This window comes from Electrophorus electricus, chromosome 10 (genome assembly GCF_013358815.1).
Source record: "Electrophorus electricus isolate fEleEle1 chromosome 10, fEleEle1.pri, whole genome shotgun sequence".
NCBI classification, from domain to species: Eukaryota; Metazoa; Chordata; class Actinopteri; order Gymnotiformes; family Gymnotidae; genus Electrophorus; species Electrophorus electricus.
The window spans coordinates 13,289,342-13,315,560 of NC_049544.1; the positions used below are offsets into that span (position 1 = coordinate 13,289,342).

The 26,219-nt window shown below is 43.3% G+C and overlaps 1 protein-coding gene across 1 annotated transcript in view; it reads left to right on the forward strand.

Moving 5' to 3' along the window:
- Nucleotides 1-26,219, forward strand: part of si:dkey-22o22.2 (neural-cadherin) — a 99,942-nt gene that overhangs the window by 51,469 nt on the left and 22,254 nt on the right. The window contains 12 exon segments of the mRNA XM_027003010.2: nt 836-994; nt 997-1,084; nt 2,034-2,176; nt 3,674-3,846; nt 5,313-5,481; nt 5,822-5,992; nt 7,045-7,217; nt 9,763-9,930; nt 23,118-23,367; nt 24,295-24,422; nt 24,792-24,978; nt 25,318-25,461. Coding sequence (XP_026858811.2) covers nt 836-994; nt 997-1,084; nt 2,034-2,176; nt 3,674-3,846; nt 5,313-5,481; nt 5,822-5,992; nt 7,045-7,217; nt 9,763-9,930; nt 23,118-23,367; nt 24,295-24,422; nt 24,792-24,978; nt 25,318-25,461 — 1,953 coding nt within the window.

Consider the following 26,219-nt stretch of genomic DNA (forward strand, 5'->3'; position numbering starts at 1 on the left):
CACACACATACATAAACACGTGTAAACAAACAAAAACAAGAAAAACTACAGAGAGAGTGTGTGTGTGTGTGTGTGTGTCTGTGTGTGTGTCTGTGTGTGTGTCTGTGTGTGTGTGTGTGTGTGTGTGGTGTGTGTGTGTGTGTGTGTGTGTGTGTTTGTGGCCATGTCTGTGGATGCATAGCTCACTATTTTCCTTGGAGATTAGAAGGCTTCATTTGTTGCTACCGCATGAGTGAAATGGACGCAGGACGAATGATGTCCAAGTCTTCTTCAAGTGGTCCTTTAGTAGACTGTCAACAGCTGCCTTTTTCCTCCCACTGACAGATAGACCCTTAAATGTATCAAACAAAGGATTGGCCCCGTGACAGAATTTTAATTAATATGAGCTCTTTTAACATGACCTACTAGTTAATTCAAAAACACTTACTGGCTTTGAGCCAGCCTCAAAGCTCAGCCAGCCTCGAAGCTCCAGAGTACAGCCACAAATGAGGGTCCTTCAGCTCATAAGAGCATGCCCATCCTTGAACAGTATACATGCTCGCTCATGGTCATAGGCATATTAAATATATAGTCCCTGTTTGTGTGAGACTGGGGGTGAATTTTGATTTTGAGTGACCAACTAAAAGCCAAATCAATTTCCCATTTAAAATCTGCAATAGTACCTCTCTGCCAACATGACATGACATTATAGATCTCTTTTTCTTGTTTCTCCACCCTCTCTCACAACCTTTCTCCACCCTCTCTCTCGCTCTCTTTTGCTCTTTCTCATTCTCTCTCTCTCTCTCTTTCTCTCTCTCTCTCTCTCTCTCTCTCTCTCTCTCTCTCTCCTCATTAGTGCTGGCCAGGGACTGTGACACCGGCCTAAATGCGGAGATATCCTACTTCGTCCAGAGTCTGGAGTTTGCTGTCTCATCTCAGGGGGTGGTGAGCCCTAGCAGGAAACTCAACTACGAACGGCCCAACCACATGTATGAGTGTGTGGTGGTGGCCGTGGACAGGGCATGCCCCCTCGCACCGGAACAGCCTCCATCCGCATCCGCATGGCCAACGTCAATGACGAAGCCCCTGTCTTCTCCCAGACTGTGTACGTGCCTTCCACCCTTTCAGTTACACACTACATCCTTTTGTCTCTTTCCTTCTACTGTCTCTCTCTCTCTCATCCATGTTCTTTAGTTCTCCTTCCTGCCCTCCCCTTTGCTCTGCCCCTCCCATTTTCTGAGTGTCATAGACTGGAGCTCTGATGGCTTTCTCGCTGCTCACTGGGGATGGGGCTTCAGGGCTGTCCAGCAGCTGCAGGCAGGCAGGCATCAGGCTTGACAGGGCTCTGGCACCTCCTAAGAGCAGGCAGAAGGAGAGGCAGGCGTTGGGACAGCTTCAGCAGGAGCTCGCCAAGCAGAGGAGCTGCTGAGCTGCTCACTGAGCAGAGACGCAGGGCACTGCCAGCCAGCAAGCTGGGGCTGTGGACACACAGGCGGTGATGCTAAATTTCCTGCTGCTGGAGCACATTGAGGTTTTGCATACTAGCACGTGTGTGTGTGTGTGTCAGAGAGAGAGAGAGAGAGAGAGAGAGAGAGAGAGAGAGCGAGAGGGTGTGTTCTCTTTTTACATAAAATGCAGCTTTTATTTCAGAATCTAGATAGACAAAAGTTGTCTTTTTGGTTACTGAGGTTTAGGTGGATTTAGCTGAATACTTCATGTCTAAAGTCAGCCCCTACATGAACTGCAATAGAGGTGTGTGCATGTATGTGTGTGTGTGTGTGTGTGTGTGTGTGTGTGTGTGTGTGTGTGTGTGTGTGTGTTATAGAGTGCTGGCCTGATCCTGAGAGCTGTTCCAGTGCATAGTTTGCATGGTCATTTGTGAGTGCTCTGGGATGAGCTTCAGAGGAAACAGATGGTGATCGTGTGATGTTCAAGGACTGATCTCCCCCTCTACCTCTCTCTCTCCCCCTCTACCTCTCTCTCACTCTCTTTCTACTGTCTACCTGTCTCTACTATCTCTACCTCTCTTTCTCTGTCTCTTTATCTTTCTGCAGCTATAAGACCTTCTTGTCAGAGGACGCAGGTCCTGAAACTCTTGTGGCCATTGTGCATGCCAAGGATCCAGATGGGGATGGAGTGACATATGCCATTACTGGGGGCAATGAAGACAGTAACTTCGAACTTGACAACCAGAAGGGTGCGTAGAGTCATGACAAACACAGAGAATGACAAACACACACACACACACAGGCTTTTGGGGGGTTGAGGTTAGAGTAGTAACATCACTGAGGCATCTGCACTGCGTTCCGGGGAACAAATCTTTAACAAGATCTTCAATGTGCTTTAAAAAGAGTCTGAGAGTTTGTGCTCCTCTCTGCTGACTGGATCTGAGAGTGCATGTTTCTCTCTGTGGACTGGGTCTGAGAGTGCGTGTTACTCTCTGTGGACTGGGTCTGAGAGTGCGTGTTACTCTCTGTGGACTGGATCTGAGAGTGCGTGTTACTCTCTGTGGACTGGGTCTGAGAGTGCGTGTTACTCTCTGTGGACTGGGTCTGAGAGTGCGTGTTACTCTCTGTGAACTGGGTCTGAGAATGCGTGTTACTCTCTGTAGACTGGATCTGAGAGTGCGTGTTACTCGCTGTGGACTGGGTCTGAGAGTGCATGTTACTCGCTGTGGACTGGGTCTGAGAGTGCGTGTTACACTCTGTGGACTGGGTCTGAGAGTGCGTGTTACACTCTGTGGACTGGGTCTGAGAATTCGTGTTACTCTCTGTAGACTGGATCTGAGAGTGCGTGTTACTCGCTGTGGACTGGGTCTGAGAGTGCGTGTTACTCGCTGTGAACTGGGTCTGAGAGTACGTGTTACACTCTGTGGACTGGGTCTGAGAGTGCGTGTTACTCTCTGTGGACTGGGTCTGAGAGTGCGTGTTACTCGCTGTGGACTGGGTCTGAGAGTGCGTGTTACACTCTGTGGACTGGGTCTGAGAGTGCGTGTTACTCTCTGTGGACTGGATCTGAGAGTGTGTGTTCCTCTCTGCAGACTGGGTCTGAAAGTATGCTGTTCATCTCCTGCTTATTGGATTGTTGGAAAAATTAGCTGCTTTCACTTCATTATAAAGCCACTTTGCAGACTATATCTTTCATGTAGCTTGTCAAAGCGTGGTATGTGTGTATATGGAAGTCATGGTTATATTCAGAATCAAGGTTACATTTGTCTACAGTCATTTGTTAGCAAGCGCTTCTATCCTCTTCATACACACACACACACACACACACACACACACACACACACACACACACACATACACACACTCCTGCACATAAATACATACACACAACACACACATTGCCTCAGGCTCCCACACTGTATAGTCTTCTAAAACTGTGACTTCAAAGATGTCATCGATTTTTATTTATTGCTTCTCCAAACCCTCAATTTTGTATTTCATTTGTAAGCGCAAATCGCATGTGCAGCTAGTCCAATTACACTGGATGCTGAGTACAGCCAAGCTTTTTTCTTCATAGGGGCAGCATGTTGTACAGGATGTCAGTGCAATGTTTGTTTCTGTTTGTGCATATATGTCAAGTGACAGCAGAGCATGTCAATGAAATCAGAGCTGCGCTGCTGACTGTTGTGGTCCAGTTGGCCCCTGTGTGCAGTGGACTAACCCGGGTCATCCTGTGCTTGGGTCAGGCATCATCAAACTGCGTCGCAGCCCTCCACCCAAACTGCGCGGGCCACAGTATGTCCTCGATGTTACGGCAACCGATGACAACGCCTCTGGCGGGCCCCTCCCCCTCAGCAGCTCTGCCCAGGTCATCGTGGGCATCAATGACATCAACAACAACAAGCCCGTGTTTGATGAGGTAAGAGAGAGCAGACCTTTGCATTCAACCCAGTCGGAAAAGAACCTCAGCCGTGCTGCGCATGCCAGCGCTTGTGGTCAGGACCTCTCAAGAAACGCTGCATGCCAAGCAGCTTGTTAACCTTCTTCCTTATTTAGTTTTCCCCGAGTTCCCCAGAGGAAGTGAGGGGTAGAGGGATAGATGAGAAGGCATAATGGAAAAAATGGAGGAATGACAAAGAGAATGATGGAACAAGTTTGAACGATTGGGAGAACTTTTAGAAAGATGAAAAGAGGAGGGAGAATGATGTAGAAGCTGAGAGAGAAAAATAGATAGATAGATAGATAGATAGATAGATAGATAGATAGATAGATAGATAGATAGATAGATAGATAGATAGATAGATAGATAGATAGATAGATAGATAGATAGAGGACACTGATGGATGAAAAGGCCTTTTTCGGAATTTGGGGGCTGTGGGGAAGGGGAGCAAGAGTGAGACAGCTGCTAGCGGGAGATGTGAGAGCTCGGCTTCTCTCCGGTGACCAGGCAGTGTCTCTGGAGTGTGGGGAAAGAGAGCAGCAGGAGCGCAGGGGGCAGGCGGGCTTCCTGTCCCCACTGGACCCAGGCTGGCTGGGCCTACCGCTCCACTTCTGCTGCTGATGCCCATGAATATTTTAGGGGGGAATTAGCCCCAGGCACTGTGGATGCATATGAAAGAGGAGCACTAAATGCACCCAAGAGGCAACATGTGGCCCCGTCTCCAACCCACTCAGCCTGTGTCCGCCAGCCTGAGGCAGACACCCTACCCCACCCCTGCTGGCCGTGCAAGTGGAGCGATCGAACCAGGCCACGGTGCAGGCTGGCAGGCACTCGTCAGAATCACACCCCCCAACCCCCCTCCCTCCCTCACTACCTCCCGATGCTTTGCATTCAAGGGTCATCTCTTTTCCTAATTGCAATAGATTATGGCACTAGACCAATAGACTATCTGTTAAAGTGTTTTCCCTTGCTAAAACTGCCAAATCCTCTCTAGCCTTCTTCAAAGTGTGTGCATATGTGTGTGTTTATGGGTCTGTCTCTGTGTGTGTGCAGAAAGACAATGAGAAGGGCAAACTGTGAGCTGTTTTTTTTCCCTTGAGGGCGGTGAGCGATTTGAGCCCTTTAGCCCTGCTATTGATGTACTCGGTCGATCAGTCGCCCCACTTTGCGTGCACGGCATGGCCGTTTCCCAGATGAGAGTAGGCTGTGAGGGGGAGGGGCAGAAAGAGGGAGAGATGAAGTTATGAGGAGGGAATAAGTGAAACTATGTCCTCATTAGCAAGCAGTTCTGCTCTGCTGCTGTGCTCATGTAAGGAGTGGCTCAGCAGTAAAGAAGTGTGTGTGTGTGTGTGTGTGTGTGTGTGTGTGTGTGTGTGTGTGTGTGGGGGTGTGTGTGTGTGTGTGTGTGTGTGTGTGTGTGTGTGTGTGTGCATGCGCATGTCCAGTGTTATAATTACAGCTCCAACGCTCTGGTCCTGGAGAACCAGCCTCCAGGTACGGTCGTGCTACACGTGCATGCGCATGATGCAGACACAGGGGTCAACGGAGAGGTCAGATACGGAATCATGCAACGGGATGGAGCCTCACCTGGGTTCACCATCGACTCCGACACAGGTGGACAGCAATGCCCAAGAGAGGAGCATCACAAACTTTATACCTTCCTGTCAAACACCATCCAGAAACCACAGTGTAAATTTATTTGAATGTCCTTTGTGTGTGTGTGTGTGTGTGTGTGTGTGTGTGTGTGTGTGTGTGTGTGTGTGTGTGTGTGTGTGTGTGTGTGCGCGTGTTTGTGTGTGTGTGTGTGTGTGTGTGTGTGTGTGTGTGTGCGTGTTTGTGTGTGTGCATGTGTCTGGGTATGCGTATGTCTGGATATGTACGTGTGCATGTGTGTGCATTTGCTGTGTGTGTGTATGCGTGTGTGTGCGTGTGTGCCGTCTGTTGTCTTGCACAGGGGTGATCAGCACGGTAGTGAGTTTTGATCGAGAGAGGCAGAGAGAGTACACGCTGTCTGTCACTGCCACTGACCTGGCTGAGGAGCCTCTCATCGGAATCTGTCAGATCACCGTCCTCATCTGTGACCAAAACGACAACGACCCCAAGTTTGAGAACAGTCGTTACCAATGTAAGAGGCACCGTGGTCCCTGCTGTGCCTGGCTCCCCACACACACACACACACACACACACACACACACACACACACACACACACACACACCACACACACACACACAACACACACACACACACACACACACACACACACACACTGCAGTTTCCATTATTGTTTTCTACAGGGCCTGCCACGAATCCCTCGCCTACTCACTTCCTCCAGTTAATTTGAATATTTGAATATCAGGTAGTTTGAATATCTGAGGAATCTATAATTTGCTTTCAATACAACTCCAGTTTGTAGATTTGCTCAGGGAGCAGTGTCTTCTTGAGGGCTGTGTTTAGCTAGTTTTGCAAAAGCTGAGTTCTTTAGGATTAAAACCAATTTGTTTACATACAGACTTTACATACAGATGTTTACATATAGACTTGTTTATATACAAGCAAAAGATCAGTGTTGACGCCAAGTCATCAGGGCTTTTGCATGATCCTATCTTACCCTTCATCTCATTAGACAGGGCTACATCTCCACCACAGAAATGTAACACTCTTTTCTCTGTTATTGACCTTTCCTAAAACATTTGTTACTTTATCAGTATCACTTTCTCCATCAAATTAAAGAGGCCCAACTTTTTCTGTCATAACATCTTTTTAAACCAGTGGTTCCAGTCTAGTCAGGGCCCATTAGACCTAAATATTACATATGTAGAACAGTTTGAGAACGGTGAGCCTCAGCAGACCCCCACTTAGTGTCTCAACTTCATCTTAAATCAGTGTTAGATTGGCTGAAAGCTGTGGAGGAGGAGAGAAAGCTTTTTGAAATGTCTTTCTTTCCCTGCTCTTCTAACAGATTGGTGTTTGTTTACCATGTGCACAAATATGTGTTTGATAAGTTTGATGTCATACTTCCTTTTCATCACGCTAAAAGCAGCGCAAGAGTGACTCGTTTCAGGGACGTGCATTAGTCTTTGCTGTGTCAGCGACAGGAGCAGGGCTTCAGGGGCCATCTTCAGAGCTTCTGCTGTTTCTCTGACAACTGCTCTGACATTAATCCTTCCTGCCCCAGACTTCCTGAGGGAGGATACGCCAGTGGGCACCAGCTTCCTGCGGGCAGCGGCCCACGATGATGACCAGGGCACCAACGCTGCCATCACATACTCCTTATCCCACCAGGAGCCGGCCTACTTCCGCGTCAACCCCAGCACAGGATGGATCTATGTCAGCCACCCTATCTCACAGGTGCAAGGCACACACACAGACACAAAGTGATTTATATACATAATGTGTAAGATTTTGCAATACTTGTTTAAAATACCTGTATTAATGTAATATTATGTCATTTGAAGAGCTCATTTCTGTACAAGGTACTTGCCCCATGTTCCAAATCAAGAGCCCAGTTCCGGGGTCTGACATATGAAAACACCTCAGTGGACAGCACATGTCCACTATAGTGCTTTAGTGTTCTAGGGGGCAAGTTAGCCCCATACATTCCCATCAGGCTCTCTGGGTACCTCTAGCTGACAGAGAAAATCTGTCTGAACATACAAGTATATAAAACTATGTCAACATGACCTGGAACTGGAATTTTTAATAAGAATATTATATTTATAAGGTTACATCTGACAGACCCTTGTAGTAAGAATAGATCTGTGTTTCACTGACATTGTGCAGCTGCTGTTATAAGTATGCTCAGGGTAAGCTGCCTACTACCCCTGTGTGTGTATGTGTGTGTGTGTGTGTGTGTATGTGTATGTGTGTGTGTGTGTGTGTGTGTGTGTGTGTGAAATATTCTCTGCAGAGACCAATACTCACCTCAGTCTTTGTTGCCTTCCTCAGCATTTGCATATTAACCATGACACATACCAGAAGAGCACTTCAGCCATGGCTGTATATATACTGCATATACATCTATACAAGCAGGGCAGCAGGAGAAAGCGTGGTGTTCTTCCATGCATAAATATATTCATGGGGAGCTGTTTCCGACATTTCCCTGTTATCCTCTAGGCACAGTGGGAGATGCTGTTTATTTATGGCAGACGCTTTCACCCTCTCCTTCATTTGCTGCCGTTATTCCTGTTTTTTGCCTTCTGTGTCTGTCTTGCACTGTCCTCCCATGCCCTGTCTGCGTTGTCTCTGTTCTGACCTGGCTCTCTTTCTTTCCCTTCTTTCCTTTTCTTTTTCATTCTTTCGTTCTTTGTTCCTTTCTTTCTTTCTTATTTTATTTTTTCTTACGTTCTTCCTTTCCCTCCATCCTTTTCCCTGTGTGTGTGTGTCAGGGTGGGTGGGTGTGCTTGTGCTCTTGTTGTTTGGTCTATGCAGAGATGTCATCTCCCCGTTTCTCAGCCTAGCAGTGGCGGGCTGTGTCATTTCTGCGCAGGTTATATAAAACCTGCAGGTTCACTGTCTGACATTAAGAAGGATCTGTGGACACACACAGGCCTGGACAGGGAGACAGGCTGTACTCAGATGATGTCGACAGCGCGATTTGGCCAGCCAAGCAGCAGTGGCAGCCATGATGAATTAGCTGCATTGTGTGGTGTCAGAGCTGGAGTGAGGAGCATGGATTTTCTCCCCATTTGGCAGAGTCATTACAGAGACCCAGATTCCCTTCCTTTCCCCCCCCCTCCTTCTCTCTCTCTCTCTCTCTCTCTCTCACACACACACACACACACACACACACACACACACACATACATACCAGTCACTCCACGAGAGTAGTGAAGCTCAGGTAAAAGATTACATGCAGTGAAATATTAATACAGAATTCACTTGAACACCTTTTTTTGCTTTTAACCTGTGTCCATCAAGCCTAAAAGAGACAGATGCTGCCTACATGGTTAGAGGGCAGGTAGAATTTTGTGGGGATCCAGCATCCTTTTCTCTCCCTGATGACTCCTCCCCCTCCCCTAAGCCATCCCTCCTCCCTGCAGTCCTTACCTCAGTGCGGGTCACTCTGGGTAGTAGAGGTCTGCGTGGTGTTTGCCATTAGCCCACTCCAGTCCCCCTGCCTCACATTTGTCAGAACTGATCACTGCTCAAGAGCCAAGACATCGCCTACATTTAGCTTACCTGCCTTCAAACACACAGCTTTTATTGTTCTCTTTCTTTCTCGTTCTCTCTTCTATCTCATTCTTTTCCTCACTCTGTCTATATGCCTGTACGTCTGCCTGTGTATCTGTGTGTACCTGTCCGTCTGTGTCTCCGTCTCACTTTCTCCCCGCCCGCCTCTTTTATGCTGTATGGCCTGAAAAGCAGACCTATTTTGGAGGTTGTTAAGCAAAGTTTTACTGCTGACTCAGAAGAACTCCTCTATTATTAATCGAACAGTGGTAATCTGAGTGAAGCGATGTGGAATATGTGGTACAAACGTATTCCTCCTCCATTTTTCTGTGAGGGCTCAGCCTTGAAAGTCAAATTAAGAGCCCAAAAATGAGAGTCTTAGAGAAAAGGTCTCTCTATGCTACCACACAGTGTACTTTTGTAGTCTGCCTGCCATTTTCCAATGAATAATGCTGACTTTTTTCACTTTTAAATGGCACAAATTTCTCTCTCTGTCATTGTAAAAATCTTTTGAACAAAGATTTCAACCCTCCCACCAGCAAAAATGTCGTCCAACTCTGGTGGTATTGGGGGGTCGGCGGGGGTGCTGGCAGAGCTGCGATTCACTTATGTATGTGGCTTTCCTTAAAGATGGATCCTTTTACTTTCGTGTTTATGGCTGGAGAGGATGTGAAGGCTTGCCTAATCCTGGCTCGGCCATGCTTTTCCACTCTTCTCCCTCCAGACGTCACGGATCCTACAGCAGATTGTGGCCACAGACGGTGGGAAGCGCAGCAGCTCTGTGGACCTCACCGTCACCATCACCAACGTGCACAACCAGCCGCCGCAGTGGGAGCAGGCCGAGTACTGGCTCACCGTTCCCGAGAACACCATCCGCGACACCAAAATAGTGGTGAGTGCTGCTCTCCGGATGCTCTGGACACGGGCCTGTCTCCTAGCTGTGTAGTGGGGGAAGGAAGCCATCTCTCCATCTCTGTGGAGAGTCTAGGCCTGACCCACAACTGAAAAGGGCCAGTTGGTATTCCCATAAGTACCTTTATATTACAGTCGATTTATATATACACATATATAAAACTTTGTGTATGTATATAGGCCATTGTATATTGTATTCTTGATGCCAAAACCAAGTCGTTGTTAAGAAGAACTGATGTGGCTGTTAGTGCTAGGATAGATTGTTGTTTTCTATAATTACTAGTTTTGTTTTGTTTTTGTATTGTACTGTCATGTGTAGTAGTCTAACTGTGCTGGGTACCTATGGAATTAGGGTTAAACACATGAGCTGGGAGGGTGACATTTCTGTTGTTCCATTTTGCTTGTTTGATTCTTTATCTGGCTCATACTTTGTTTGATATTTCAGCTTGTTTTATCTTCTGTTAGCTTTCAGTCATGTACACTCAGACTGTACACCCAGTGAGCATCTTGCCAATGACCGCCATTTGTCCACCTAAATTGTATGGACTAGTTGTAAGAATTTTCTCTTCTAATTAATTCAAATGGCTTGGAAAAATGTGAAAAACGTTCTTGATCTCCTTCTTTTCTACTCTCTCTCTTTCTCTTATCCACTGCTGTATGAAGACAATTTATCAGTAAAGACAGCCAAAAAGAGTTCCAGTTTCACTCCATGAGCATCTTCATCTTGCTGTTGCCAGATATTCTCACATTCTCCAGACATTCATATGCAAGCAGACATATGCACCTGCTTTTCACATTACCACAGGATACAGTTGGGATATTTGAACAGAAATGTACCAAAGGCACTGTCAAAGAACATTGTATTAATCTGGCCTAGCCGCACAGGTCCGGTTTTCTTTACTGTTGGTTTTGCTAATGAAACCTCTTGAATTCACACACTGGTATACACACACATAGGTGCACAAACACACACACACACACACACACACACACACACACACACACACAAAATGCTATCAATTTCAAACTCCTGATTAGACATATTGGAAACAAAGATCCTTGGTGCGAGGAAAGTGGATGGGATGACATGGCCAGTGTATCAAGTTATACAATGGTCTCTTATTGCATAGGCCCCTGCTCAAGAAGGATCCTTAATTACTATATTCATTTTCTGACAGCACTCTCATCTCTCAGTGCTCCAGTGAATGTCTCTGTCATAGATAATGAATATCGGTCTAAACCTTGCACACATTATGGATGTTTCTCTCACTCTCCTTCTGTCTCTCTCCTTCTTTCTCTTCTTTCCTCTGCTTCCCTAACCTCCTCCATTAAGTACCCAGGTAGATTGTTGTTTAAATTTAGCAGTGCTAACCTGACATGTAATTACACTATATGAGGCTGTGGGTGCAAAGTCTAAATCTCCTTATCAATGAGTTTCTCAATTAATTGAACATTAATTGAACATTCCATGTTCAACTGTGTTCAGACAGCATCCAGTGCACTGTGATCCATTGTGTTCAGACAGCATCCAGCACACTCCTCTGTGTTCAACTGTGTTCAGACAGCTTCAATTGTATTGTGTTCCACTGTGTTCACACAACATCCATTGCACTCCTCTGTGTTCAACTGTGGTCAGACAGCATCTCTCCTTTGTATTCCACTTCCCATAGCTGAGACATTGACATGGACTTTGAGTACTGGTCTGCTCCACACATTCACAAAAAAGCACATAATCACACACATCAAAATATCTTTTGATATGTATTCTCATAGGAAAAACACTCACTCACCCACACACGTACACACACACACTCTATTAAAACATGCTGCAGATAAGGACTCCATTGTTGAGTCTCTGATATTGTCATTCTTCCCAGTGTCATTGGGGTGTGATGAGAGGATTTCTAATGATTGCTAATTGCACAGTACCTCTGCTTTCACACCATGTGCAGGGAGGGCCATTACCCAGCATGCATGCTGGCACTAGAAAAGAGGCAAGCTGCACTGGTGAGAACAGTCTTTTGAAGACTTAGATAGTTTGCACCTTCAGATCTTACAGGTTCCTTTTACACTCTCTTCTGTCTCTTATCTGTTTTGCATTCTGTCTGGTTCACATATATTGGTGTACCTGCAAACAGGCATATCATCTATCTGATTTTGAGTCATTCTACAAAAGTGGGTACCATTTCCAATTTGGAAAATTTTCATCAAGAGTGATTTGTGTTTTTCTTAAAAATCCACAACATGAAAGATAAGTTAATTCTCTAAAATACATTTTTAACATTTCCCTGATTATTTAGACATGGGGAGCCATTCTTGTACCATCCCGTCACTGACATTTCACTTGAGTAGAAATACATTTTAAAAATTTAAAATCTAATATTTTCCTACTAGTAGAATGTCCTTTTTTTCTAAACAAGCAATAGAAAGTATGTAATTTAATCTGCTGTTTTCATTTTTATATTCTTTAACTTGAAAAGTGAATTTGACATGTCAATGGCCTCAACGTTTGTACAGAAAATACTAACTCATTTCAAAATTAAATATAAACATATATTTTTGTGATCAGTCCAGAAAACAAGAATGTTATTCACCATTAATTTATGGAGCATTTCACCCCCTTTCTATTTTTTATTTTTTTTTTAATAAAGTGACCCTGTGATGGGGAGGTAACTGATGTGATGTGGGGGTACATGCAAACTGTCTCTCTATATGATCTGTTGGTTTCAGCCCTCATCTACCATTGAAAAAATTGTTAATTGTAGATATAAAAATAGGCATGACTTAAAGAAACAAGATTCAAAATACATATCAAAATTAGAATTTAATAACTAAACAGCCAATACTGATACATGAACAATGGTTCAAATAAGCAAAAAAAGAAACTTGAATTCCTCTCAGGGGAAGGCAGAGGAGCATTTAAAACAGAGGAGAATTCCATTAGACATTCCTTGTCTTAATAAAATTGCAGAATTAATCCTTCATCTTATGTGACTATAAATTAGCCTATTATATTAGGAGTCTCCCACTTTACACATTCAGTGTGATTCCGAATGTTCTGCAAAATTGTGGGAACTTTGACATCCCCAGAAGCTTCAAGAGCACCATAAAAGAGATTGGGAGAGTCACTTCCATACATCCCTCTGGATTTCCATGTGATGGAATGTCACAGTGTGTGGTGTTTGATATCGAGCACCTCATCAAAGAGGTACCACAGGATGTCATCTTTAGCATGCCAGAAGAACCTGTTGGCACCAGGTTCCATATTTAAGAACACATATTTAAGCACACACCCCATATTTAAGCAGATCCCCACTTTTCCAAGCAATTTCTGTTGGCACATTTTGGGCTTGGTCCTGTTGAAAGTGAAGTGTTGTGTGGTGAAGCACTGACATCTCAGCTGCTTTTTGCATGGAGCACAAGCAACTGACCTCCTGGTAAATGATTCCCTCTTGGAATGAATGTAAACACTTGGTGAATTTTCATTGTGGATGGAACTGGCAGAATCTCTCTTGGCATCCTTTTTATTGCCTGCTCCACTGCTCCACTTGCTACACAAAAGAGCTTAACAGTTAACAGATGTTTTTGTGAGGGCTTTATATAACTCACAGACATCAGGTATGTCACAGTTGTTGGCTTCCAGCTTGTCAGCTGTTCTTTTTGAACACCATCAGACACTCCCTTACCATGACTTGTTTCAAAAATGTTTCAGGTGCCACCTTTCAGACCTTGTCTTGCAAGCTCTGTGCTAAAAAGGAAGAAATTCCCTTTCTGTTTGTATTGTAAACATGGTCCAACACTAGAACAGATACTTGTGGATATGTGGCTTATAGATCATCCAGCACTGGATTCATGTGTTCCATATAGCAGAGAGACTTTTACTTTTGTGTTCGAAAAGTGACACTAATAAAGCAAATGGGCTGTTTTTCACCACCTATGTACAAAACACCAGATAAGCATGTTGGTGTGAAGAGTCAAAGTAGACAGCTTGAATCTCTGAGCTGTATTTGCATGTGTAGTTTTCAGAGAAGTCAGTGAATCACTGCCTCCTTTTTTCACAGATTTTTCAACACTCTGCAGTGCAAGTATTGTTGATTTATATGAACACATGCCTTTTGAATTTCTGCAGAAGAGTGTGGAATAACTCCACAAAATTATCTTGTGTCCTCCATTGTTTTCTTCTCTGTGAGCTTGACAGTGGTAGGACCTTCCCTTGCATTTTCCATTTCTTTCTCTACTGTAGCCCACTGAGGAATTGCAGCCTTTGCCAAACCATCAAAGCCAGACACCAGTCTTGTATTTGCATTCTGCACACCCATCATACATTTTTGCTGGTTTTGCACACCCATCATACATTTTGCAGTTTACCATTTCGGACAAACTCTCGAGATCTGAGGTATCTATGAGCCTCAAATGATGCAACTTCTCAATAAAAAAATCTGAGATTTTCATGTATTTTACTCAGACATGTGTTGTGATCAGAGAGAGTGGGATGTACAATCCAAAATGGTGGACGTTTGCAGAAAAGGCAGTATGATGTGGGGGTTTTTGTGTGTGTTTTCAGCATGACATTTCTTGGGAAGAATTTTCATTGTGTCAACCAGAAACCTTTTCTGTTTCTTCACCTTGTTCTTAGTAATTGTTTGTTTTCATCATGTCATTATCCAACTGAGGTCATCTCAGGTGAAGAGGGTTTTGACTTTGGACTTGAAAGCCCAGTGAACCTGTGTGTGGGATATCTAGTACAGAGGTTTTCACTCGGAACCCTGCGTTTCACCCTGCTTTACAGTACTTCTTTATATCTTGAATCAAGATTTCATGATAAAGTACGTTTTTCTATTTGTGGGGCTTGCTCTGCCTGTCTTAGTTAATCCATTTACTGTTAAATGAGGAGATTCACTAAGCACTTATATCTTCTGTATTTGTCTGCATGTTTTCTTTCCTTCTCTAGCAATTTCTTTCATTTTTAAGTTTCTTTGTGTAGTGTGTCTGTTCTTCCTGGAAATTCATTTTCCTTTTTCACATTGCCAAAAACAAGACAAAAATATAAAATGGTAACTTAGTCGGTCAGTTATGTACACCATATGCAAAACAATTTCCCATTAATAATAAGCTTGCTTCTTATTCTCTACATGTCCATTTATTTTCAATCCTAACTGCATACAGCCGTGACCTTGAAGATTCTGACTGCTGTTCTGGCTGTTGGATGGTATTTGGACTCTGAGGATGGGTGTCCAAACTGTGCTTCCTAGCCTCTGGCTTCTCTTTTCTCTTCTTGTTTTGCTTCCTTCACTTTTTACACAGCTCACTTAGATCACTAATCTTCTTCTTCTTCCCTTGCTCTACATCCCGTCTCCATTGCTGATGTTCACTCTCTAAGTATTTTTGCTTCCTCTCAGCATCAGCATCCTGACATGCACAACGTCGTCCTTGTCTCTCAGCAGCACTTAACGGAGCCATGATGGAGACAGATATATCTGATAATGTTATGAAATGTATCACTATTCTTTATATACAAGTTTTTTTTTATTTAATGTGCACAAACATCTTTGAAATACTAAAAAAAAAATTAATGTTATGATTTTATGCAGTTATACCTTAGTTACTTTCACAGTTTAACCCTCTCACACACAATAGTACACAGAACAATAGCTGTCTATTATCAGAATATATTTGACTCAAGTGTGTGTTTTAATGTTTCATACCTGAGAGAGCTGTGTCAATTAAATATTGGTATATATATATATATATATATATATATATATATATATATATATATATATATATATATATATATAAAATTTAGATAATTTGTTTCAGATCTCATATAATGCTATAATGCAAAGAATAGCTCATATTCATTTGTATACAACACAATATTAATGTTCTAAGTAAGCAAGAGTTCAGAAATCAATTTGGTTCAGGTCTGGGGATTGGTCTGGCCATGACAGGATCTTGATCTGGTGGTGATCCAGCTACACCTTAACTGACCTGGCTGTGTGGCATGATCCTGCTGGAAAAACAATCAGAGATGGGGAACATTGTCAGAGCAGAGAGAATCAGGTTTTCTTCCAGGATAACCTTGTACGTAGCTTGGATCATGCGTCCTTCACAAAGACAAATCTGTTCAAATCTAGCCATGCTGAAGCACCTCTAGATCATCACTGATCCTCCAACAAACTTCACAGTGGGTGTGAGACACTGTGACTTGTAGGCCTCTTAAGGTTTCCATCTAACCATTCCCCACTCACCCTCTTCTGGGTGGTCTGTTTCCTTCAAGCTCAGGGGCCCTAACAGAGGCTTGGGAACTTGACGATCATGTGTAGTATCTTATCTGTTCCCAGGACTGCACTCTTGTGGATAGAGACCTTGGATGTTCTTCTGGGGATTTGCTGGAGCATTTCTGACAGATTATGGGTCCCAGCCCCTCGTGTGCCGATTACTACAGGAACCCCTATTGCCTTCACCTTCTACATCCTTTCCAACTCTTCTCACAGCCCTCGGTATTTCTCAAGCTTTTCATGTTCCTTGTTCCTGATGTTGCTATCACTTGGGATTGCTACATCTATCACTCCAGCCCTCTTCTGCTGTTTATCCACCACTACTTTTGTTTGTCTGTATCTGGACGTCCCACAGGATCTTAGCATGGTCATTCTCCACCACCTTTGGGGGTGTATCCTACTTTGACCTTGGAACTTTCAGCCTGTACTTGGCACAGATGTTTGTGTATACTATGCCAGCTAGTTATTGCATTCCATGTACGCTCTGCCTGCTAGCATCTTGCATCCCACTGTTATGTGTTGCATTTTCTCTGGGGCATCTTTGCACAGCCTGCATCTGAAGTCCTGCCTGGTGTGGTAGATCCCAGCCTTTATTGATCTTGTATTCAGAGCTTGTTCCAGTGCTGCCATAATCAGTGCCTATATGTTGTCTTTCATTACAGCCTTTTCCAGACATTGGTGGGATTTCTCCAGGTTTTTGCTCCTCCTCATTCCCATCCTACTTGGGTTTCTGCTGTCTGAGGTACTCACAATGCACTTCATCACTTGGGGCCATCATTCCACTATCTTGGTGGTTTCATCCTGGATAGTGGCCTCGATGCTCACTAGTCCTCAGCTCTCTTCTTTCTGCTTAGTGTACAGTCTCAGAGTGCTAGATTTGGGATGAAACCCTCCATGCATTGTGAGGAGTTTCCTTGTCTTGATGTATCCTCCTTAGGCCATCTTATTATGCCAGCAGGGTATCTGACTGGTAGGGCATAGGTGTTGACAGCCTGGATCTTGTTCTTCCCATTCAGCTGACTTCTCAGGACTTACCTCACTTTTTGTAGGTATTTGCCTGTAGCTGCTTTCCTTGTGGTCTCTTCATGATTCCCATTTGCCTGTGGAGTTCCAAGGTACTTGTAGCTGCCTTCAACATCTGTTAGCCTATTCCCTCAGCATCTGGTAGTATGATCCTCTACATTCTAGGTACCTTCCCTCTCCTTGTAACCATCTGACCACACTTATCCAGTCAGCATGACATTCTGATGTCATTGCTGTATAGCCTATTGAGATGGATTGGTGAGTTGAGGTCTCGTTCACTTCTGGCATATATCTTGATGTCATCCATCTAAAGGAGGTGGCTGATGGTTGTTCCATTCCATAGCCGGTATCCGTAGCCACTCTTGGTGATGATCTCACTGAGGGGATTCAGCCCTGTGCAGAACAGCAACAGGTACAGGGCATCCCCTTGTTAAATCTTGCACTTGATGGTGAATTGTGCTGTTGGCCTCTTGGGTCATCTTCCACAGCCCAACTGACTTCTTGATAAAGGCTTCTTGATGAGACCTGTAGATGTTATATAGCCTCAAGCATTCTGGGACCCATATGTGGCACATTGTGATGGTCTTACAATCTTGAGCAATAGCTAGTGCTTGGCTACTCTTGTGTTCTTGCCAATGCCTTTCTGGGCCCTGCTCATGTATCCAGCCATGTGCCTATACATCTTAACTGCAATGATGCCTGACAGGAACTTCCATATTGTGCAGAGGGAAGTTATCAGCTGGTAGTTGGATGGAACTGACCCTTTCAGGGGGTCATTCAGCATCAGGACTTTCCATCCTTCAGTTAACCATTGAGTGTGGTTCCATCCATTAGCAGCTGGTTCATTTGTGCTGCTAGGTGCTCATGGAATGCAGTTAGCTTCTTCGGCCAGTAGGCGTAGACCATGTCAGGGCCTGATGCTGTCCAGCCCCTCTTGGACATCTGCTAGCATGGTGGATACTGGATACTGTTCAGGGAGTTTACTGTGGTCTGCTCTCAGGTTCACCAACCACTGGTCATTGTTGTTGTGTGATGCCTCCTCCCATATGCCTTTCTAGTATTTGGTGCGTCTGTTCTTATACTGTTACTCTTCCACTGAGAGTACTCTTTGGATGGCTTATGGGAGAACATCCTGTTTATATATACACGTATATGTGTGTGTGTGTGTGTGTGTGTGTGTGTGTGTGTGTGTGTGTGTGTGTGTGTGTGTATATATATATATATATATATATATATATATATATATATATATATATAATTCTCTGGAATTATTACTTCACTATTAATTTTGACTATCTCTATATCTTTTGCTACAGTACACTGCAATTACTCACCTGGAATCTTTTTCAGAGATCATAGCCTGTTATAGTGTAATATGTCTATTGTTCTTATGAACAGTTGATATAAATCTTTATAAAATCTCACATGAAGTTATATACTCTTGCTTTATAAGGTATTGTACAGGTAGCTATAAATACTAATGAGTAATTATACAAGTTTATCACATGCATTATAAAGCATTATATATAGTATATATTGCGTTATAAATACAGGATTCATAGGAACTGTTACCAAAAAAAATAAATAATTTGACTTATTTATTTAAACTATCCCTGTAAAAAGGGATAGCTCATTGTGTGTACTGTGGGAGTATTAGTTGCTGTTCTACATCTACAAATACATAAATGTCCCAGTGAACATTGTGGTCTACACTATTAGTGTCTACACTATGTTTGCTTCTGCAGTATATGCATTTCTTTGAGTTTGCATTCAGTACTGCACTGTAGCACTGCTGCAGTTTGTTGTGAGAGCTTGTCTATGTTTAAGGGCTTTGAATTTCACTGCGTGTTTGAGTGGAAGTGTGTATGTGTTAGGTTGTGTCAGTCTGAAGGGTCAGGGTGAGTCTTCATTTTGTATGTGTATGTAGTGTTTGTTCACATGCCTCAGCTAATGTGGTCAATTGCAATGTCTGAACATTTCCAAACAAGATGACTGACACTTCCCACACCATGTGTTTGTTTAATCTCTTCCTGCTCTCTTCAGTTTCAGCTCCATTTAGCCCTCAATTCCGTCAATTACCAGAACATAAGCAGAAGAATAGCTTTGTTTCTACCTCTATTGGTGTATCTTAAATTACTATCTAATGTCTAGGCTTCCTGTTTCAAGTTCATTGTATCGATTAACTATATTTTTAAGATATAAAATTTCAACTTAACACCATAACTGTTTGGGTGGGTCAAATGTCAGATAGACAAAATGGGTTCTCTTTCTCACCTAAGAGCTCTGCCTTCTTATGATGTTGACTCAATTACATCAGCAACATTAATAGAGCATATACTGCTGTTCAGGGTTCTGAACCTCTTCTGCAAGAAAAAATGACAGGTATTAGCCAAATTTTGACACATTTTTTATGTTGCAGTCTTGCTCTCTATCACTAGGAGATAACATAGAAAGTTCATCTGCCAACCTAATTCTCTCTTGCACATATAAATATACACCCACACACAAACCCAAACAGTGATGTTCCTGGTAATGTGACTTGAACAACAAAACACTTCAGAACAATTACACACTTTTTTTTTATGCTCACTCTCTCCCTCACTCTTGCTTTCTCTGTTTTCTCTTACTCTTTGTCTCCCTTTCTCTTCAAGTGAAGGATTTACTCCCTAGTGTGGAGTAACTGTAGCAACTGACTGTTCAAATCTGTTCTGTGCATTGGGAGCCAACATGGTAATTTATCCTCAGAACTCTAAATACAAATTAGGCTTGTTAAACAGTATAATGCATTCATTAAGTACACTGAGCAGCCTTGTTGTGTACAAAGTTCTCCTATTCATCACTCCTTCTTCCTAACTCTCTCTCTCTCTGTGTGTGTGTCTTTCCCTCTCCCATTTCCTTCCTTCCTGCTCCATGTATCGTTTTCTCTAATTAAAAATGTAAATATCAGTCACCTCATTGTGGAATCATTTCAAGGAATGATAATTAGCAAATTTCCAAATGCAGTAATTGCAACTTTGAGGAAGTAATTAAGGGGTTTTGTTCTTGTGCATGGAGGCCAGATAATGGGGATCCCATTCTCATCAAACTGCGTTGCCATGTGCTAATAAACTCAGGGGGCAGATTAATCAGGTACAGTTTCACCGGTCAGTCAAGTTTGTATTCCTCAGCACCGAATCAAAATTATTTATTTAGCTAATGCCTACTTTTATGAATATTTCAACCAAATTTCAGTTTGAACCAAAAGAGTGAATTTAAAGTTTAGACCATTTACTTTTTGTGAAATGTGGGCTCTCATATGGCTGTGGACTGTAGTCTGTGCCTTTTGGAGTGCTGACCAGGAAAAGTGCTCTTTTGAGCTGGAAAGTGATGTGTGAGAGTTGTTTGGTGTTCCGGTGTAGTCAGGTGTTCTATGCTTGTGCAGGCAGCGTGAAAACCTCTCCCATGCTCTAATGGGATCTAACCCTATGCCCACCACAATAGTAAATGTTTTGGAAGTGCCAGTTTCCAATGTGTTTTCATGCTCTCTTCAGCAGTGAATGTTTTGCACTGGCAATTTCATAAAATTCCAGCAGTAGTGTATAATGACCTTTTGACTAAGGTACTTGTTAAAGGCTCTCCTGTGCTTCCACTATAGGAGTGTCCCACTATTGACTCACCATATCAACAGAGATGGAGCTGTAGGTATTGTTTGAGTTCACCATTCGCCCTAGTCTCTGAAATTTTGAGTCCGTCCTATTGAGGTCTGTGGTGATGGCTGCAACTAGCAGGGATGGGCTCCTTCTGTAGAGAAGGGTGGGTGTCTGAGCAGGGGGCTCATCTCAAACTGCCCATGACAGGAAAGGTGAGGGACTAGGTCAGCCCAGAGTGGGACATGTCCTGGAAGTCAAAGCCTCAAAGCCCATAAAAGCAGGAGGCGCTAGCGGCTGAGCTTTTAAGGTGTGTCTTCTCCATGTCGCCGCAGAAGAGCTGTCCTCCCTGACCACATAAGAGCCTTGGATGTCATGGCTGACTGAACCCATGGACACTAACTATTCCCAATACTTTCTGCCTCTATCTCCCTTTCTCCTTCTACTTGTTTCTTTCTCTTTCAAACCACTGCTCCCTCCACCGCCCTCTCTCTGATGTCTTGCTTTGAACTTAGGCTTTCCTAGGCACACATTCATCATGTTACAGGACTACCATAGATGGTTGGGTCTTCAATACATTTATTCCCAGCCTTGGCTTCAATGGCCATCTGTCTTCTGCATTGTACTGGAATGTGTTTACTTGACAGTGTCATTTGTTTGATAGTAGTTTGGGGATAATTTTTTCCCTATTATGATCATTGAATTATAGCTCCCCAGAAGACAGTTTGCAGCTGTATCTGTAGATAGTATTTTCCCAAACCAAACATAGACTCATGTTTCCAACTATTGAAATGTTTTTTTCTTCTCTGAAACACTTTTCATGTTTAAGAAACGCACAAACCAGTGCACCATGCCTTTCTCCAGTTGTTTACTTCCAGTTCAGTCCTAGTTAGTTTGCTCTTGTTCTCCCAGCACACTGAGGTTCACCCTCGCAGCAAAAGCAGGGCAAGGCAAGCTTATCCGTAGAGCCCATTTCATACACAGGCGGTTCAGAATACTTCACACTGACGAGGAGAAAAGCATATTGGAAATAAAAGGTCAATAAATAACAATTTTTAAAAAATGACTCCCTAAAGGAAAAAAAAAAGAATTAGAAAGAAAAAAACATGGAGTGCAGTGCTTAGTCTGGAATGCTAATCAAAGGAACAAGACCTTTGCTTTTATAAGGCTATAAATGAAAGGTATGAAATCTGATTTTTTCTTTATTCCTCAACATTTATTTATTTACCATGAACTCAGATCCGTGAAGATCTTCTTATCACACAACAATGGAAACTGGTCCCAAGCCTTTAGTAGGTTAGAGCATTGCTTATTATTGACACTGGCTGAGGAAGATATGATAACTTTGCTCTGAGGTGCCTGCTACTGCAGATACAGTGTGACACAGCAAAGATTTAGAGTCTCCAATCCTCTCTGCACCACAGGAGCACTGCTTCTGTCAAAAGGAGCACTCTCAGTAACATATTTAAAAAATCGAATTCTGAATTTCATCCAGAAGCAGCAAAGCTACTGCATTCTCTGCTTTTCCCTAAATAATCTAATCAGAAGAAGACATTTCACAATGTATCACCATGCCTGTATTATGCCTTCATCTGACTCCTGTTTGTTTCTGGATGCTGTGATTTCTCTGCTCATCAGCTAAGATTAGGAGGGGTGGGGAAGAGTGAAAGAGACAGAGCTTCAGCGAAATCAGGAAGGAGTCCAGAGACTCTTTCAGCAGAAAGTTACTCTATAAATGTCAATGAGTTCAATAGAAAACGAGATGGATTACAGGTGAACTGTGTCTAATGTATTCATGTGCTGGTGTCAGCAGAGCGATGACTGACATTTCTGCTGATTTTGTATACCCTTTCGCAAATAATGCTAATTATCTTCTATGCGCTTTGGCAAAACCGCCAATTTTCTTAGTCCTTTGCATTCTTTGAATTAATACCTTAAAATAAATAAATAAATAAATAACCCTCAAATGTACTTCCCAGACGAATTATAGCATGACCAAGCAGTTTTCACTCAGTTAACTCACTTAGCCACTTGCAGGTGTTCAGTAAAAACACTCACACACACACACAGATACACACACACACACACATACACACAAATTTGCGGCCATCCTTACGCACAGAGAGTAGACTAATATAATTACTATGTTACTAACAAGAGAAGAAAAAACAAAATAGAAAAGTAAGAAAATCGGCACTAATAGTCACCAAGTAACATTCTCTTTCCTCTGGTTACAGACCATAAAAGCCACTTCTCCTCTTGGTGACCCCCGTGTGACCTATAACCTGGAGGAAGGTCAGGTCCCTGAGACCAATATGCCTGTGCGTTTCTACATCAAGCCCAACCGGAGGGATGGCTCTGCCTCCATCCTGGTGGCAGAGCCTCTGGACTACGAGGCTACGCGTTTCTTTACACTACGCGTGCGAGTGCAGAACGTGGCAACAGTGCCCCTTGCCTCCTTCACCACGGTCTACGTGAACGTCACGGGTGAGTGCTGCCTGCATGCTCTCACAATCCAGCCCCCAGGTACAGCAAGCAGTCAACAGTGACTAGGCTTACACTGAGAGCTGGGCTTCAGTGCCAAGGCCATCCACACACACGAAGTGGGCTGCCTCATAAGCAGCACAGAGACAAAACCAGCACTGAACAGAACAAAGAGAAGACTAGAATGGAAAAGAAAAAAGAAGGTTGATATTGATCTTAAACATGGTGCAGAGATTCCCTGCACCAGGCTGCAGAAGTGTTCTAGGTGGTTTACTCAGCAGTGTCTCATACCCATGCCTATCTCCACACACACACACAAAGCAAGCTGCTCTCATTCTGTGATTGAATTTGAATTAAAGCAAGGATGATTACATATCTTTCTTTCTTACCTCATTTAGCCTGTGTTGTGTGTTTGCACACAGGAGTGTATGCTGCTAATTCGGAGTTTGTGAAGTGATTTATGACACTGACGATTGACAGGTGGCCATGTGTAATTTTTTTGTGTGTGCGTGTGTTTGCTGAGGGTAGTAGAAAAGCGGTACGCAGCTACAGCAGTGAAGCACAACACTTGAGACCACATCAGAATTAATTAGAGAGAAAATGGAGGTTGAAACAGAATGAGAGGAAGACAAAAGGCCTCCAGAAGCTGGTTAGAGAGGCAGTGTAATCAGCACACTGCAGGGCAGAAGCAGGTTCCCCTCCCAACTACTCACCCACACACAGCCCTGTCTGCTGTCAACCCAGTAGCCTACTCAGTTGCTACTCAGAGGAAAAAACACTACCACTTAGCACAACCTGGGGGATGCCATTCAGTGTCACGTATCCTTATGAAACCTTTGGCATTTGTGTGTGTATTCTTTACAGACATAATAAAATATATTCTCTCTCTTGCTCCCTCTCTCTTTCTCTTTGTGTCATCTCCATCATCAGATGTAAATGACAATGTGCCGTTTTTCATGTCGAGCACATATGAGGCCACTGTTCCAGAGGGGGCAGAGATTGGCACATCAGTGGTGCAGGTGTCGGCCTCTGACCTGGACTCTGGCCCTCATGGCATGGTGAGCCCCACAGAACAGACCTCACAGCTCCTGCTTCTGCTCCTGCTCCAGTCTCCTGGAGTCTCCAGACAGCTCCAATCTTACTCTTTGTTAAGTGAAGACTGTTTTTGGCTTGGTTCCAAACCTGCAATAATAAAACATGGTGCATTCTACCCTTTTCTGGGGGAAAAAAACTTCATGTTGCTACTGTAACAAATAGGAAGCTATAAAAGATACAAAGTGACACTAAAAGCTACAAAACACTTTTGAACATTAAACTTTTGTAACACGACTGTTGCAAATTGCACTTTTATCACACTGCCGCTCCAAACTTGCATGTTTTTATGTGAAATTACAACCTTCTTTTGACTCCTTCCTTTTCCCATGAAGATCAACTACGTCATTCTAAAGGACCAGAGTGGGGACTCTCAGTTCTTCAGCATCAACCCCTACACGGGCGTCATACACACCCGGGCTACCTTCGACCGTGAGCAGAAGAGCTCCTACCTGATCGAGGTCCAGTCCCAGGACAGCTCCGAGTCGGCCCGGCCTGGGCAGCAAGGACAGCCCAACACAGGTGTGTGCTGCTTCCCATTGTTCCTACCTCTTCCTTGCTTACATGGTCTTCAGGCAACAACAGAAGAACAGGCTAGCCACCATATTTAGTTCCACTCCTTAACACAATGAAGTTATCCTTAATGAAGGAGTTACATCATCTCTGAGAGTTGGTTCAGTAACTCTGATTCTAATCCACTGATGTAATATACAAAAGCCACAATATTATTACACACTTAGTCTGTTTGTTTTGTGTGGACATAGATAAAGTTCTAACGATTAGTCCTAAAACAATTCTTAATGTTTAACTAATTTCATTGTCATGTATTATGGAGTGTGAAATGTTCCTGTCGCTACACAGACACAGCCTATGTGAGGATTTTCATAACGGATGTGAATGACAATGCCCCAGCCTTCTCTCAGCCTGTGTATGAGATCAGTGTGGAGGAGGACAAAGAAGTGGGCTATGTAGTCATTACTGTCACTGCTAATGATGAAGATGAGGGTAAGACCACTGACTGCTGTCACTATGGTTGCACTAGAAATGCCCATCACCATCCTATTTTGTCTGCTGTTTTTGGTACTGCACTATACACCTAAATGTTAACACAGAGGTGAGGCACCTACGTGCCCTCCATACTGAACATATCTTATTTAAGGATCCCTGCTACATGTCTGTTTCTAATATGGATTCAGCCTCTGTGAATCTTGGGTGATATTTTTGACAGCTGTTACAGAGGTGGGAGGCTAAAAAACTAGTAGAAAATTCTCTTTTTCCATTGAGCTTGTTAGCAAACCTCTGTGATAATCGTGAGAGGAACGCATTCAGCTTCCTGCGGGTAACTATTTGATGTTTGTGTCTTTGTTTTGTTTGTCCTTTGTTGTTTTCCAAAAATGATAAATAAATAATAGAGTTTCTTTCCTAACACAGGTAAATCTTTTGCAAGATACTGAGACTTATTTACAAGGGACACAGGTTATGATTCCTTCACATGTGCTGTCTTTGCTCCCAAGAGGGATGCATGTTTTTAAATATATTTTTAAAATACTTGAAATGTACCACCATATTAATCAGTATTCTGGAGACTTGTAGATAGATCCAAGGAACACTGTAATGGAAATGTACTTGGTTAAAAAACTAAGCTCCAGTTACCAAGAAATCTGAAATTGTGATGTCAGGAAACTATAATCCCTTTTCAACACCACCTATACTCCTAAAAATATTAACAGCTAATCTGCTTGTAAGAAAAAGACAGTGGCTTT